At 46.8% G+C, this 13,308-nt stretch overlaps 1 protein-coding gene across 2 annotated transcripts in view; it reads left to right on the top strand.

Moving 5' to 3' along the window:
* Positions 1-378: 378 nt before the first annotated feature.
* Positions 379-13,308, top strand: part of PTPN9 (protein tyrosine phosphatase non-receptor type 9) — a 103,262-nt gene continuing 90,332 nt past the window's right edge. The window contains exon 1 of one of the 2 annotated variants that reach the window (XM_053595995.1): positions 379-1,088. In XM_053595995.1, the coding sequence (XP_053451970.1) occupies positions 1,026-1,088 (63 nt within the window). In that variant the 5' untranslated portion in view covers positions 379-1,025. The remainder of the gene's footprint in view (positions 1,089-13,308) is intronic. The other variant, XM_053595996.1, reaches the window with a different exon arrangement.

The following is a 13,308-nucleotide window of genomic DNA, read 5'->3' as shown; positions in this document are numbered from 1 at the left end:
AGCCAGCAAGGAGGAAGGGAGAGAGGGTGCCAGCAAGCCGGGATTAGCTGCGTTTGTTTCTTCCACTTCAGCATCCCGAACCTCACAGGCAACCTTTCCAGGGTCTGCAAGTGACAAGGAAATAGATGAGGGTGGTAGGTTCCCAACACGTGGGTGGTAGCGGCAAGTTAACCGTAGGAGAGGTGCCAGTCAGCAGATAGTTTGCAAAGGAATGTACTGTCGTCTTCCTCCCCGATCTTAATCTTACAAAAAGCACACTCCTTTCTTCCTTTTTCTCCCTTCCTCCCGCAGCCCATCCCCCTCCCGGGCTTCCCCTCAGCGGGCTCCTCTCTGTCTCCCCCTCCCGGACGGCGCCCAGGCTCGGCCGGGCCCTCCTCTCTGTCTGTTTGTGAATGAGCCGCTCAGTTTCTCAATGGAGCCGCGGGGGGCTCGGGCGGCTGCTGTGCGGCCGCAGTGCTGGCCGTGAGCCGGGAGAGGGGCGCATTTTCCTCTCTCTCTGCCTGCCTCCCTCTCTGTCGCTGCGGCCGCTCTTGAGGAGCCGGGCTGGGAGGCCGCCGCGCGGGTCGCAGGGCCCGCGGCCCCGAGGCGCCGTCACGTTCCGGAGGAGCCGGAGTGCGGCCAAAGAAGCGGGACACGGAGGAAGCGGCGGCCCTGGGGAACTTTCCGCTACGACCCTTCGCTCTGGGCTGAGCAGTTCTTGATTTCATCTTCCCTTCTTCGTCCCGATCGTCTAATATCTCCTTGCTTGCGCTTCTTTTTTTCCCCCGGGAGAGGAGGGGGAGTGTGAGGAAAGGAGAGAAGAAAATAAAAAAGGATTCCCCCCCGGAAGACAGCGACAGTCCAGAGAGGTTTTTCTTGAGGAAGCAGAAGCGGCGTTTGCAGCCGCCGTGGGCGCCGGGCCCCGCCGGCCCGACCATGCGCGAGCCGGCCTCGGGCTGCTGAGGCTCCGGGACGCGGAAGCGGAGGCCGAGCGCGCCGGCCTCCGGAGCGAGTTCTGGCCGGCGGGAGGAGGCGGCGGCGGCGGCATGGAGCCCGTGACCGCGCCCCGGCCCGACATGGCGCCGGAGCTGACCCCGGAGGAGGAGCAGGTAAGCCGGGCTGCGGCCGCGGCGGTGGGTGTGTCGGGGCCCCCGAGGCCTACCCTGGTCTCTGCCTCCCGAGGCGCCCCCACTCCGCGCTGGGCCCGCAGGCTGGCTTCCTCCGTGGGTGACCGCGCCCCGGAGCTCATCCCCCTCCCGGGGCGCCGCTGCACCCGGAGGCTCCGTGCCCCCTCGGTCGGCGAGGCCTCATGTTGTCCTCTCCCCACTTCTCATCCCCAGGGTAAAGTTCCTCGAGCTGAGGCCTCCTGCCTAGATGTTTGCAAAACCGCTACTTGTTCCCGGTCCTTTCTCTCCCTTATAAATGTTTTTCCATGAGGGTTTTTTTTAAAGGGCAACAAAAGCCTCAGTTTAGGGGGAAAGGTTCTCATGGGGATCATCTCCCATCTCCCTTCCCGGGGATAGTGGTGTTAGCACTGGGTACATAGACGCCCTAGATTTTCAGATGAGTCCCCTAGGCTCCTCAAGGAGGGCCTGGACAGGCCTACTGAGGCAGATTCTGGAAGATCCAGCCCTTCTTGTGCTCCTGACGTCCCTGGCTTGGACCTCCCTATTCAGCTATCCCGGACTAGGTGCATCTTTTCACCCTCACTTCCCTACCCCCATCTCTTCTGACTGTCTCCATCTTTCTGAAGCTTACATTGAGTTTTGTTGTCCCTTAAAGCTATGACCTTTAGTTCCCAGAGGAAGTGGTTTGCGGTGTTATTTTGGGGGGTTGGATACGGGAAAAGCCCAGGGCCCTTATAACTTTCCCTCCCTCACATTCCAGCTGTGGAGACATGGACCACTTCTTCTGAGGAAGGAGGAAAGTCTGCTGGTAGAGTGGGGAACCCTATGGGGTTTTCTCTGTCTCTTGGCACTGCCCATACCCAGCCATTGCTATCTATGCTCAAATATAGCCATAGTCTGATTCCATGTTAATTTTTTTTAAATATGGAAAAAAAGAAGTGAACCATTAAGCCATTTCAACCTTTCCAGCCCTTTCCCCCAAGTTTACCACATTTGCTAGCAGTCTCTAGCATGAAGACAATCTGGTTTTACAAACTGTTATTGGATAATAGGCTTAAGACCTGATTTTTAAAAAGCTCTTGACTTTTCTTCTCATTTGTGAAGTTGACTTTTTTTTTTTTGCATTTTTTGGCTGGGGCCAGGTTTGAACCCACCACCTCCGGTGTATGGGGCCAGCGCCCTACTCCTTTGAGCCACAGTGCTTCCGGAAGGTGACTTTTTAAAATAAAGGCAGATTGTGGTCTTGCCTTTTGAGGCCTTGAGATAAAATCAGAATGGGAAAACTTAAAAGAATTCTGCTTTGCACAAGCAGTGGTAATGTCCTGGTAACTGCAAGTGGATATTGATAAAATGCTGGTTAGACCCCAGTGCAAGTAGGTGTCAGAGAAACCCATCTTACTAGAATCAGAAATACTTCAGTACTAAGGTATAATGTCTTACGTTTATTTTAAAGGGGTAAATTGTATGATGCCTGTGGCTCAATGGGTAGGGCGCCGGCCCCATATACCAAGGGGGGTGGGTTCGAACTTGGCCTCAGCCAAACTGCAACAAAAAATAGCCCGGTGTTGTGGCAGGCGCCTATAGTCCCAGCTACTCTGGAGGCTGAGGCAAGAGAATCGCCTAAGCCCAAGAGCTGGAGGTTGCTGCGAGCTGTGACTCCACAGCACTCTACTGAGGGAAATAAACTGAGACTCTTTCTCTAAAAAATAAATAAATAAATAAATAAGAATTAAAGGGGTAAATCTCCTTTCATCTTTTCATCTTTTTTTTCCTGGGGTCAGTCAGATTTTTTTTTTTTTGCAGTGTTGTTTTTTTTTTTGGCTGGGGCTGGATTTGAACCCACCACCTCTGGCATATGGCGCCTTACTCTGTTGAGCCACAGGCACCGCCCAGTCAGTCAAATTTGAAGTTTATGTTTCTAAGAGTTATAGGCATCACATCAATATTCTATAAAAAATGGCATTAGATTGCAAATTTAGAAATATAAAAAGTAAATATTATGGTATTAATAGTATTGGCAAAATATTGGTTTTACTCTGTATGTAGTGTGTACCAATAGAGGCATGTTAACTAGTAAAAACTTCATATTCAGATATATGTGATGGACATTAACAAGGACTGGATGGAAACAGTAAAATATTAAGGTCTAGAGGTTATGAGTTTTTAAAAAAAATTGAATCTTTTTTTCCCTACAAAATGTCCCCATTTCTACTGGCATTTCAAAATGTTGAAATAAACATAAAAGCAACTTGGTTCTGATTATTGTAAGGCCTGATTATATTTTTGTTAATATCAAATCAGAGTATGTTTAATAATTAAGGTTTCTTTAAAATATTTAAACAGCAGCAAATGCATGTTAGCCTTACCAAAATGGTCCTTGTGGGAAATGACACATTCATTCCATAAGGCTGTCTTTATTGCTCAAATCAATTTTAAAACCCATTTTGAGGGTCAGCGCCTATAGCTCAAGCGACTAAGGGGCCAGCCACTTATACCAGAGCTGGCGGGTTTGAATCCAGCCCGGGCCTGCCAAACAACAATGACAACTACAACCAAAAAAAAAAAAAAAAAAAAAATTAAATAAAAATAGCCAGACATTGTTGCGTGCGCCTGTAGTCTCAGCTATTTGGGAGGCTGAGGCAAGAGAATCGCTTAAGCCCAGGCGTTGGAGGTTGCTGTGAGCTGTGATGCCATGGCACTTTGTCTCGGGCAACAGCTTGAGGCTCTGTCTCAAAAAAAAAAAGAAAGAAAAAAAATTTTGATTTGGATTTAAAGCTTATAGCAGAATCTTTGAAATTTCTTTAGTGTTGGAAAATCCTTGTAGTTTGGAGAGTCAGTTTGATTTTTGGAAATAGCAATAAAACTTTTAGAACCTCTTTCATAAGTAAAATAGGGGATCAAAGTAGTTGACACATTTTTAGGCAAAAGCATAGGACATTTAGCCCTTTTTTAGAGTGTGTAATTGACCTTAAAGATTTTCTGGCGCAGATCCCTCCTGACTGTTATCTCCTATTATAGTCATGTGAATAAGAAACTCAGAAGTCCGTTGCTTAGTATTTAGGGCACTAGCCACATACACTGGGGCTGGTGGGTTCGAACCCAGCCCTGGCCTTCTAAACAACAACTACAACAAAAAATTGCTGGGCATTGTGGCGGGCACCTGTAGTTCAGCTACTGGAGAGCAAGGGCAACATAGTGAGACTCTGTGTCAAAAAAAAAAAAGAAACCCGGAAGTCATGGATACTATGTCATCTCTAGGCCCCTGCATCTAATATTATCACCAGATTTTCCTGTATATTTCTTGAATTCACTGGCTTCTTTCTACTGCCATCACCCTAGTCCAAGGTACTCACATATCCTGACAGGACTTTTGTTTCTTATCTGGTCCATCTGTATTCAGAAGCAAAGTCAAATTGCAGATCTGATTGCATCTTCCCCTCAGCCTGCCTGTCCCCCAAATAAGCATTCATAAAACCCTTTAGTAGCTTTTCACTGCCTTTTTTTGTTTGTTTGTTTGTTAGAGACAGAGTCTCACTTGGTCACCCTTGGTAGAGTGCTTGGCATCATAGCTCACAGTGACCTCAAACTCTTAGGCTTAAGTGATTCTCTTGCCTCAGCCTCCCAAGTAGTTGGGACTACAGGCGCCTGCCACAACGCCCAGCTATTTTTTTAGAGACAAGGTCTCACTCTGACTCAGGTTGGTCTTGAACCTGTGAGCTCAGGCAGTCCACCCACCTTGTCTTCCCAGGTGCTGGGATACAGAAGTGAGCCACCGCGCACAGCCCCCTTTTCACTGCTCTTGAGATCAAGTCATAACTCTTTTTTTTTTTTTAGACAGAGTCTCAAGCTGTTGCCCTGGGCAGAGTCCCATGGTGTTGCAGCTCACTGTGACCTCATACTCGTGGGCTTAAGCGATTCACTTGCCTCAGCCTCCCAAGTAGCTGGGACCACAGGTGTCCACCACAACGCCTGGCCATTTTTTTGTTGTAGTTGTCATTGTTGTTTGGCAGGCCTGGGCTGGATTCGAACCCGCCAGTTCTGGTGTATGGCTGGCTTCCTAGCTGCTTGACCTACAGGAACCGAGCCCATATGGTCTATATGTCTAGGCTGCCCTTGTGCAGCCTCAGGTCTTAATTAATTCTCACACTCGTTTCTAGTACAGGCACTCTGGCCTTATGGTTCTACATTCTTGCTGTATTTTCTCCTGCTACAGTATCTTTGCACAAGCTGCATTCTTCTATCTGGAAACACTTCCCTTTGTTCATCCTTCAGCTCTTAGGTTTCACTTCCACAGGAAGGCCTCCTTGATTTCCTCAATTAGGTTAGATTTCTGTTATTGGCTTTCAGAGCATCATGTGCATGTCCTTCAGTCACTTATCAAAGAGTTAACAATTGTTAGTGTAAGTACATGACTGCAAGCTGGATGAATGTTGCCACTTTGGCGATGAAGGTTACCACTGTTGGTGACTGTTTTTTCTTTGCTCACCATCATAGGCACATTGCCTAGTATAATGACTGACAGAATAACTGGCACTCAGGGAAATACTGTGGTATGAACAGTAGTTCTACTAGTGATTTATATATAGGCAGCATTACTTCCTTTTGGAGGGGCTTATAAAAATTAGGACATTAAAAAAGAATAAGGGCCAGGCGTGGTGGGGCATGTTAGCTTATGCCTATAATCCTAGCACTCTGGGAGGCCAAGGCAGGAGGATCTCTTGAGCTCAGGAGTTTGAGACAAGTCTGAACAAGAGTGAGACCCTGTCTCCACTAAAAATAGAAAAATTAGTGGGTGTTGCCTGTGGCTCAAGGAGTACAGCACTGGCCCCATATACTGGAGGTGGCGGGTTTTAACCCTACCCCAGCCAAAAAGAAAACTGCAAAAAAAAAAAAAAAAATAGAAAAATTAGCAGGGTGTTGTGGCAGGAGTCTGTAGTCCCAGCTATTCAGGAGGCTGAGGCAGGAGGATCACTTGAGCCCAAGAGTTGGAGATTAATGTGAGCTATGATGATGCCATGGCACTCTAGCCTGGGGCAACAATGAGACTGTCTCCAAAAAAAGTCTCTTATTTAAATCTGTTATGTCTGTGTAACATACATAAATTTTTTTTCTTTTAGAGACAGAGTCTAACTTTGTTGTCTTTGATAGAGTGCTGAGACATTACAGCTCACAGCAACCTCCAAGTAAAGACGCTTAACTCAAACTCTCAGAAGATTTGAATTTAGTATAATTGCAGCCTTTCAGGGTCTTTTGGTTTTGCATGCATATCCCAGTAGTGGTTGATGGTTTAGGGCAATAAAATTGTTTTGTGTCTATATTGTATGTATGTATGTAGGTAAAGTTGGGATCTCACTCATAGTCCATGTCAGCTTGGAACTCCTAGGCTTAAGCTACCCTTCTGTGTCAGCCTTCTGAGTCACTGGGATTACAGGGGTGAACCACCTTGCCTGGCCCAACAGAGTAGTTTTCTTTTTTATTTTTTAGACAGAGTCTTAAGCTATCACCCTGGGTAGAGTGCTGTGGTGTCACAGTTCACAGCAACCTCAAACTCTTGTGCTCAGTTTTTCTATTTTTAGTAGAGATGGGAGTCTCTACTTTTTGCTTAGGCTGGTCTCAAACTTGTGAGCTCAAGTGATCCACCTGCCTCAGCCTCCCAGAGTGCTAGGAATACAGGTGTGAGCCACCCACTGTGCCCGGCCTGTTTTTTCTTTTCTTTCTTTTTTTTTTTTGAGATAAAGTCTCACTTTTTCCCCCCTCAGTAGAGTGCCATGGCATCACAGCTCATAGCAGTCTCGAACTCTTGGGCTCAAGTGATTCTCTTGCCTCAGTCTCTTGAGTAGTAGCTGGTATTACAGGCATCTGCCCCAATACCTGGCTATTTTTAGAGACAAGTTCTTTCTCTTGCTCAGGCTAATCTCCTGAGCTCAAGCTGTCCACCTGCCTTGGCTTCCCAGAGAGCTAGGATTATAGGTATGAGCCATTGCACCTGGCCGATGCAATCTGCTAAAGCTAAAAATTTAACTGCTGGGCTGCGCCTGTGGCTCAGTCGGTAGGGCGCCGGCCCCGTATACCGAGGGTGGTGGGTTCAAACCCGGCCCCGGCCAAACTGCAACCAAAAAATAGCCGGGCGTTGTGGCGGGCGCCTGTAGTCCCAGCTGCTCGGGAGGCTGAGGCAAGAGAATCGCTTAAGCCCAGGAGTTGGAGGTTGCTGTGAGCTGTGCGAGGCCACGGTACTCTACAGAGGGCCATAAAGTGAGACTCTGTCTCTACAAAAAAAAAAAAAAAAATAACTGCTTTATAGTGGACTTCAGAGACATTTGGCCCTTTTCCCAAGGGTAGGAGTTTTGTCCTTTTTCTTGTGGCCAAGAACTTCCCTTTTCCCAGTCTTACATGTCCCATGCTAAATGTCATCTTTCCCTTTGGAAGTAACCATACGTCAAGGACCAAGTGATTCATGATGTTAAATTGAGGCCTTCCAGGGAGGAAAAGGTGAAGAATTCTCATTATTTTCATTATTGCCAGTAGTTAATGATACTGTAAGTAGTAGTTACATAAGATCTAGTTTGGATATGAGAATTTTTTTCTTTTTATTTATTTTTTTTATAGAGACAGAGTCTTACTTTATCGCCCTCCGTAGAGGGCTGTGGTTTCACAGCTTACAGCAACCTCAAACTCCAGGGCTGGGTTCAAATCCACCACCCTCGGTATATGGGGCTGGTGCCCTACTGGATATGAGAATTTTTGCTCTGTTAAAAATTTCTGAGCACATCAAGGGTAGCTGACTTTAGTTTTGTGAATATTAAGGGCCTAAAGTTTGTCTCTTTTTTGAGACAGAGTCTCACTATGTTGCCCTCAGTAGAGTGCTGTGACCTCACAGCTCACAGCAACCTCCAACTCTTGGGCTTAAATGATTCTCTTGCCTCAGCCTCCCAAGTAGCTGGGACTACAGGCACCTGCCACAATGACCGGCTATTTTTTTGTTTTAGTTGTCATTGTTGTTTGGCAGGCCCAGGCTGGATTCGAACCCGCCAGCTCCTGTGTATATGGCTGGTGCCCTAGCCGCTGAGCTACAGGTGCCAAGCCTTAAGTTAGGTTCTTAAGCATGAAGATGTGGGTATGGGAGGGAGGCTGAGCGGTTCCAGAACCTGTGAGGAACATCATTTGCTTATTAAACAATGTGACCCAAACAGTAGATTAGAAATGACCTTTGCTGGGCGGCGCCTGTAGCTCAAGGAGTAGGGCGCCGGTCCCATATGCCGGAGGTGCCGGGTTCAAACCCAGCCCCGGCCAAAAACCACAAAAAAAAAAAAAAAAAAGAATAAGAAATGACTTTTGCTTTGGTTTTAGCTTCTGAGAAAAGAAAAAAAATTCCATTTTTCTCTGGGAAAGGCATTTTCTGTAATGCGTACACATTTCCTCTAATACCAAACTTATGCAAAACACATACACACAGTTGTCTTTTTTTTTTTTTCCGAGACAGAGTCTCAAGCTGTTACCCTGAGTAGAGTGCCATAGCATCACAGCTCACAGCAACCTCTGACTCCTGGGCTCAAGCAATTCTCCTGCCTCTGCCTCCCAAGTAGCTGGGACTACAGGCGCCTGCCACAATACCCGGCTATTTTTTTTTTTTTTGGTTGCAGCCATCATTGTTGTTTGGCGGGCCTGGGCTGGATTCAAACCAGCTCACAGCAACCCCAGCTCAGGTGTATGTGACTGGTGCCTTAGCCGCTTGAGCCACAGGCACCAAGCCTGTCTTTTTTTTTTTTTTTATTTCAAAGTTTTATTACGAGGATACAAATATTTTTGGTTAAATGGATCACTTTATTTAGTTAATTAATTTATTTTTTTGAGACAGAGTCTCATTATGTCGCCCTCGGTAGAGAGCTGTGGCATCATAGCTCACAGCAACCTCAAACTCCTGGGCTTAAGCGATTCTCTTGTCTCAGCCTCCCAGTAACTGGGACTACAGGCACCCTCCACAACGCCCAGCTGTTTTTTGGTTGCAGTTGGCCCCAACTGGGTTCAAACCCACCAGCCTCCATGTATGGCTGGGGGCTATAACCACGGTACTTCGAGTGCCAAGCCTAGTTAATTTATTTTTGAGACAGAATCTTACTTCATCACCCTTGGTAGAGTGCTGTGGCTACGTAGCTCACAGCAACCCCAAACTCTTGGGCTCAAGTGATTTTCGTCTCAGCCTCCCAAGTATCTGGGATAAGCCCACCACAATGCTTGGCTATTTATATATTTTTAAAATTGTTTGAGATTTTTTGAGGGTACAAAGAATTAGGTTACACTGATTACGTTTGTTAGATAAAAATCTCTCTTATAATTGTGTCCTACCCACGCCCAGTTTTTTTTTTTTTTTTTTTGCAGTTTTTGGCCGGGGCTGGGTTTGAACCTTCTACCTCCTGCATATGGGGCCGGCACCGTACCACTTTGAGCCACAGGCACCACCCCACGCCCAGATATTTTTTAGAGACAGGGTCTCGCTCTTACTCAGGCTGGTCTTGAATTCATGTGCTCAAGCAATCTGTACATCTTGGCCTCCCAGAGTGTTAGGATTATGGGTGTGAGCCACTGTGCCTAAAGCCCCTTTATTTATTTTTTTACTTAAAATTTTTAAAAATTTTTTAAATTTTTTTGAGATAGAGTCTCACTTTGTTGCCCTGGGTAGAGGGCACTACTGACAGCAGTAGTGTCATAGCTCAGAGCAGCCTTAATCTCTTAGGCTCTAGTGATTCTCTTTCTTCAGCCTCTGGAGTAGTTGGGACTACAGGTCCCCACCACGATGCCCAGCTCATATATATATATATATATATATATATATTTTTTTTTTTTTTTTTTTTTTTTTTTTTTTCCTTTCTATTTTTAATAGAGGCAGAGACTCCTCTTGCTCAGGCTGGTGTGGAACTCCTGAGCTTAAGGGATCCACTGCCTTGGCCTCCCAGAATGTTTTCTGTTTTCTTTTATTTATTTATTTATTTATTGAGACAGAGTCTCACTATGTCACCCTCAGTAGAGTGCTGTGGTGTCACAGCTCACAGTAACTTCAAACTCTTGGGCTTAAGTGATTCTGTTGCCTCAGCTTTCCAGTAGCAGGGACTACAGGTGCCCGCCACAATGCCCAGCTATTTTTTTGTTGCAGTTGTCATTGTTGTTTCAGCTGGCCTGGGCTGGATTCAAACCTGCCAGCCTCGGTGTATGTGGCTGGCATTGTAACCACTGTGCTATAGGAGCAGACCCTGTATTCTGTTTTTAATAGAGACAGGGTCACCACACCCCGTAAATTACAGAGAATCTTAAAGACCAAAGTTTTTTTTTTTGTGGTTTTTGGCCGGGGCTGGGTTTGAACCCACCACCTCCGGCATATGGGACCAGTGCCCTACTCCTTGAGCCACAGGTGCCACCCAATTTTTTTTTTTTTTTGGTTTTTGGCCGGGGCTAGGTTTGAACCTGCCACCTCCAGCATGTGGGACCGGCACCCTACTCCTTGAGCCACAGGCGCTGCCCCCAATTTTTTTTTTTTTTAATTTTGAGACAGAGTCTTACTTTGTCACCCTTGGTAGAGTGCTATGGCATCATAGCTCACAGCAACCTCAAACTCTTGGGCTCAAGTGATTCTCTTGCCTCAGCCTCCCAAGTAGCTGGGACTACAGGTACCTGCCACAACACCTAGCTGTTTTTAGAGATGATGTCTCGCTTTGGTTCAGGCTAGTCTCAAACCCATGAGTTCAAGCTATCCACCCGCTCAGCCTCCCAGAGTGCTGGGATTACAGGCGTGACCCACTGTGCCTGGCCTAAAAGCCCAATTGTTATTATTTTTATTTATTTTTTCATTTATTTATTTTTTGAGAAAGAACCTCAAGCTGTCACCCTGGGTAGAGTGCCAGCTCACAGCAACCTCCAATTCCGGCTCAAGTGATTCTCCTGCCTCTGCCTCCCAAGTAGCTGGGATTACAGGTGCCCACCACAACACCTGGCTATTTTTTTGGTTGCAGCCGTCATTGTTGTTTGGTGGGCCTGGGCTGGATTCGAACCCGCTAGCTCAGGTGTATATGGCTGGCGCCTTAGCAGCTTGAGCCACAGGCACCAAGCCCCAATTGTTATTTTTTATTTATTTATTTTTTGAGACAGAGTCTTACTTGGTCACCCTTGGTAGAGTGCGCTGGTGTCTTAGCTCATGGCAACCTCAAACTCTTAGGTTCAGGTGATCCTCTTGCCTCAGCCTTCCAAGTAGCTGGGACTACAGGTGCCTACCACAATGCCTGGCTATTTTTTAGAGATGGGGGTCTTGCTCTGGCTTCGGCTGGCCTCGAACCTGTGATCTAAGGTAATCCACCTGCCTCAGCCTCCCAAGCACTGGGATTACAGGAGGGACCCACCATGCCCAGTTTATTTTTTACTTTTATTTTTTTTGAGCAAGAGTCTTACTTTGTCGCTCTCTGTAGAGTGTGGTGGCATCACAGCTCATAGCATTCTCAAACTTTTGGGCTTAAGCGATTCTCTTGCCTCAGCCTCTCAAGTAGCTGGGACTACAGGCACCTGCCACAATGCCTGGCTATTTTTGTTGCAGTTGTCGTTGTTTAGCAGGCCTGGGCCATGTTTGAACCCAACAGCCTTGTTGGGTGGCTGGCACCGTAACCTACGGGCACCAAGCCTACAAGCTCAATTTTTTTTTTTTAGAGAGAGAGTCTCATTTTGTCGTCTTTGGTAGAGTGCCAAGGCGTCACAGCTCACAGCAACCTCTAACTCTGGGCTTAGGCAATTCTCTTGCCTCAGCCTCCCAAGTAGCTGGGTCTACAGGTGCCTGCCACAATGCACAGCTATTTTTTTTTTATTACAGTTTGCCCAGGGCTGGGTTTGAACCCACTACCCTTGGTATAGGGGGCCGGCACCCTACTCATTGAGCCACAGGCACCGCCCCAGATTTTTTTTTTTTTTTTTTAATGAGACAGAGACTCAAGCTGTTGCCCTAGGTAGAGTGCCGTGGCATCACAGCTCACAGCAACCTCCAACTCATGGGCTCAAGCAATTCTCCCGCTTCCGCCTCCCAAGTAGCTGGGACCATAGGCATCGGCCACAAGGCCCAGCTATTTTTTGGTTGCAGCTGTCGTTGTTTGGCAGCCCGTGCTGGACTTGAACCCTCAGCTCAGGTGTATGTGGTTGGCACCTTAGCCGCTTGAGCCACAGGTGCCGAGCCTAAAAGCCCAATTTTTAAAAGACTGGTTGTAGACCAGGGGTGATGGCTCATATCTGTAATCCTAGCACTCTGGGAAGCTGAGGCAAGTGGATTGAGCTCAGGAGTTGGAGACTTGCTTGAGCAAGAGTGAAACCCCATCTCTACTAAAAATAAAAAAAATTAGGCAGTTGTTGTAGTGGGCACTTGTAGTCCCAGCTACTCTAGAAGATAAGACAGGAGGATCACTTGAACCCAGGAGGTTTAGGTTGCTGTAAGGTAGGCTAATCCCACTGCACTCTACCCTGGGTGACATTGAGAGTCTGTCTCAAACAACCAAACAAAATCCTGAAGATAAATTTTTTTTTGTTCATGTTCAGGACTATAAAAATTAAGTGCTGAGATCCCAGTATTTAAGATGAACACAAACTTGGCATTTTTATAAATGGGAGGAGTTACAAGTGAAACTTAGGCCTTTTGTAATATGATGGTGATGAACCTTAGGTAGACTTAAGGTATCCCCCAGTTTCCTTTGTGGTTCTAGGGATTTTATTTAACATTTCTGAGTCTGTTTTATCTTCTTTCCTTAAGGAACTTTTGGAAGGTCTACTTAAATCACATAAGTAGAATCTTTTGTAGCTACAAAATGCTCAATAAATGATAGTATTTTCCCCTCTATGGAATAGGAAACAGTTTTTTTTTTTTTTTTGTAGAGACAGAGTCTCACTGTACCGCCCTCGGGTAGAGTGCCGTGGCATCACACGGCTCACAGTAACCTCTAACTCTTGGGCTTACGCGAGTCTCTTGCCTCAGCCTCCCGAGCAGCTGGGACTACAGGCGCCCACCACAACGCCCGGCTATTTTTTGGTTGCAGTTTGGCCGGCCGGCCACCCTCGGTATATGGGGCCGGCGCCTTACCGACTGAGCCACAGGCGCCGCCCTTTTTTTTTTTTTTTTTTTTTTTGAGACAGAGTTGCACTTTGTCGTCCTTGGTAGAGTGCCACGGTATCATAGCTCATAGCA

Source organism: Nycticebus coucang, chromosome 6 (assembly GCF_027406575.1).
Source record: "Nycticebus coucang isolate mNycCou1 chromosome 6, mNycCou1.pri, whole genome shotgun sequence".
Classification (NCBI taxonomy): Eukaryota; Metazoa; Chordata; class Mammalia; order Primates; family Lorisidae; genus Nycticebus; species Nycticebus coucang.
The sequence above is the reverse complement of the archived record's forward strand: the minus strand, read 5'-3'. Positions and strand labels throughout refer to the sequence as shown.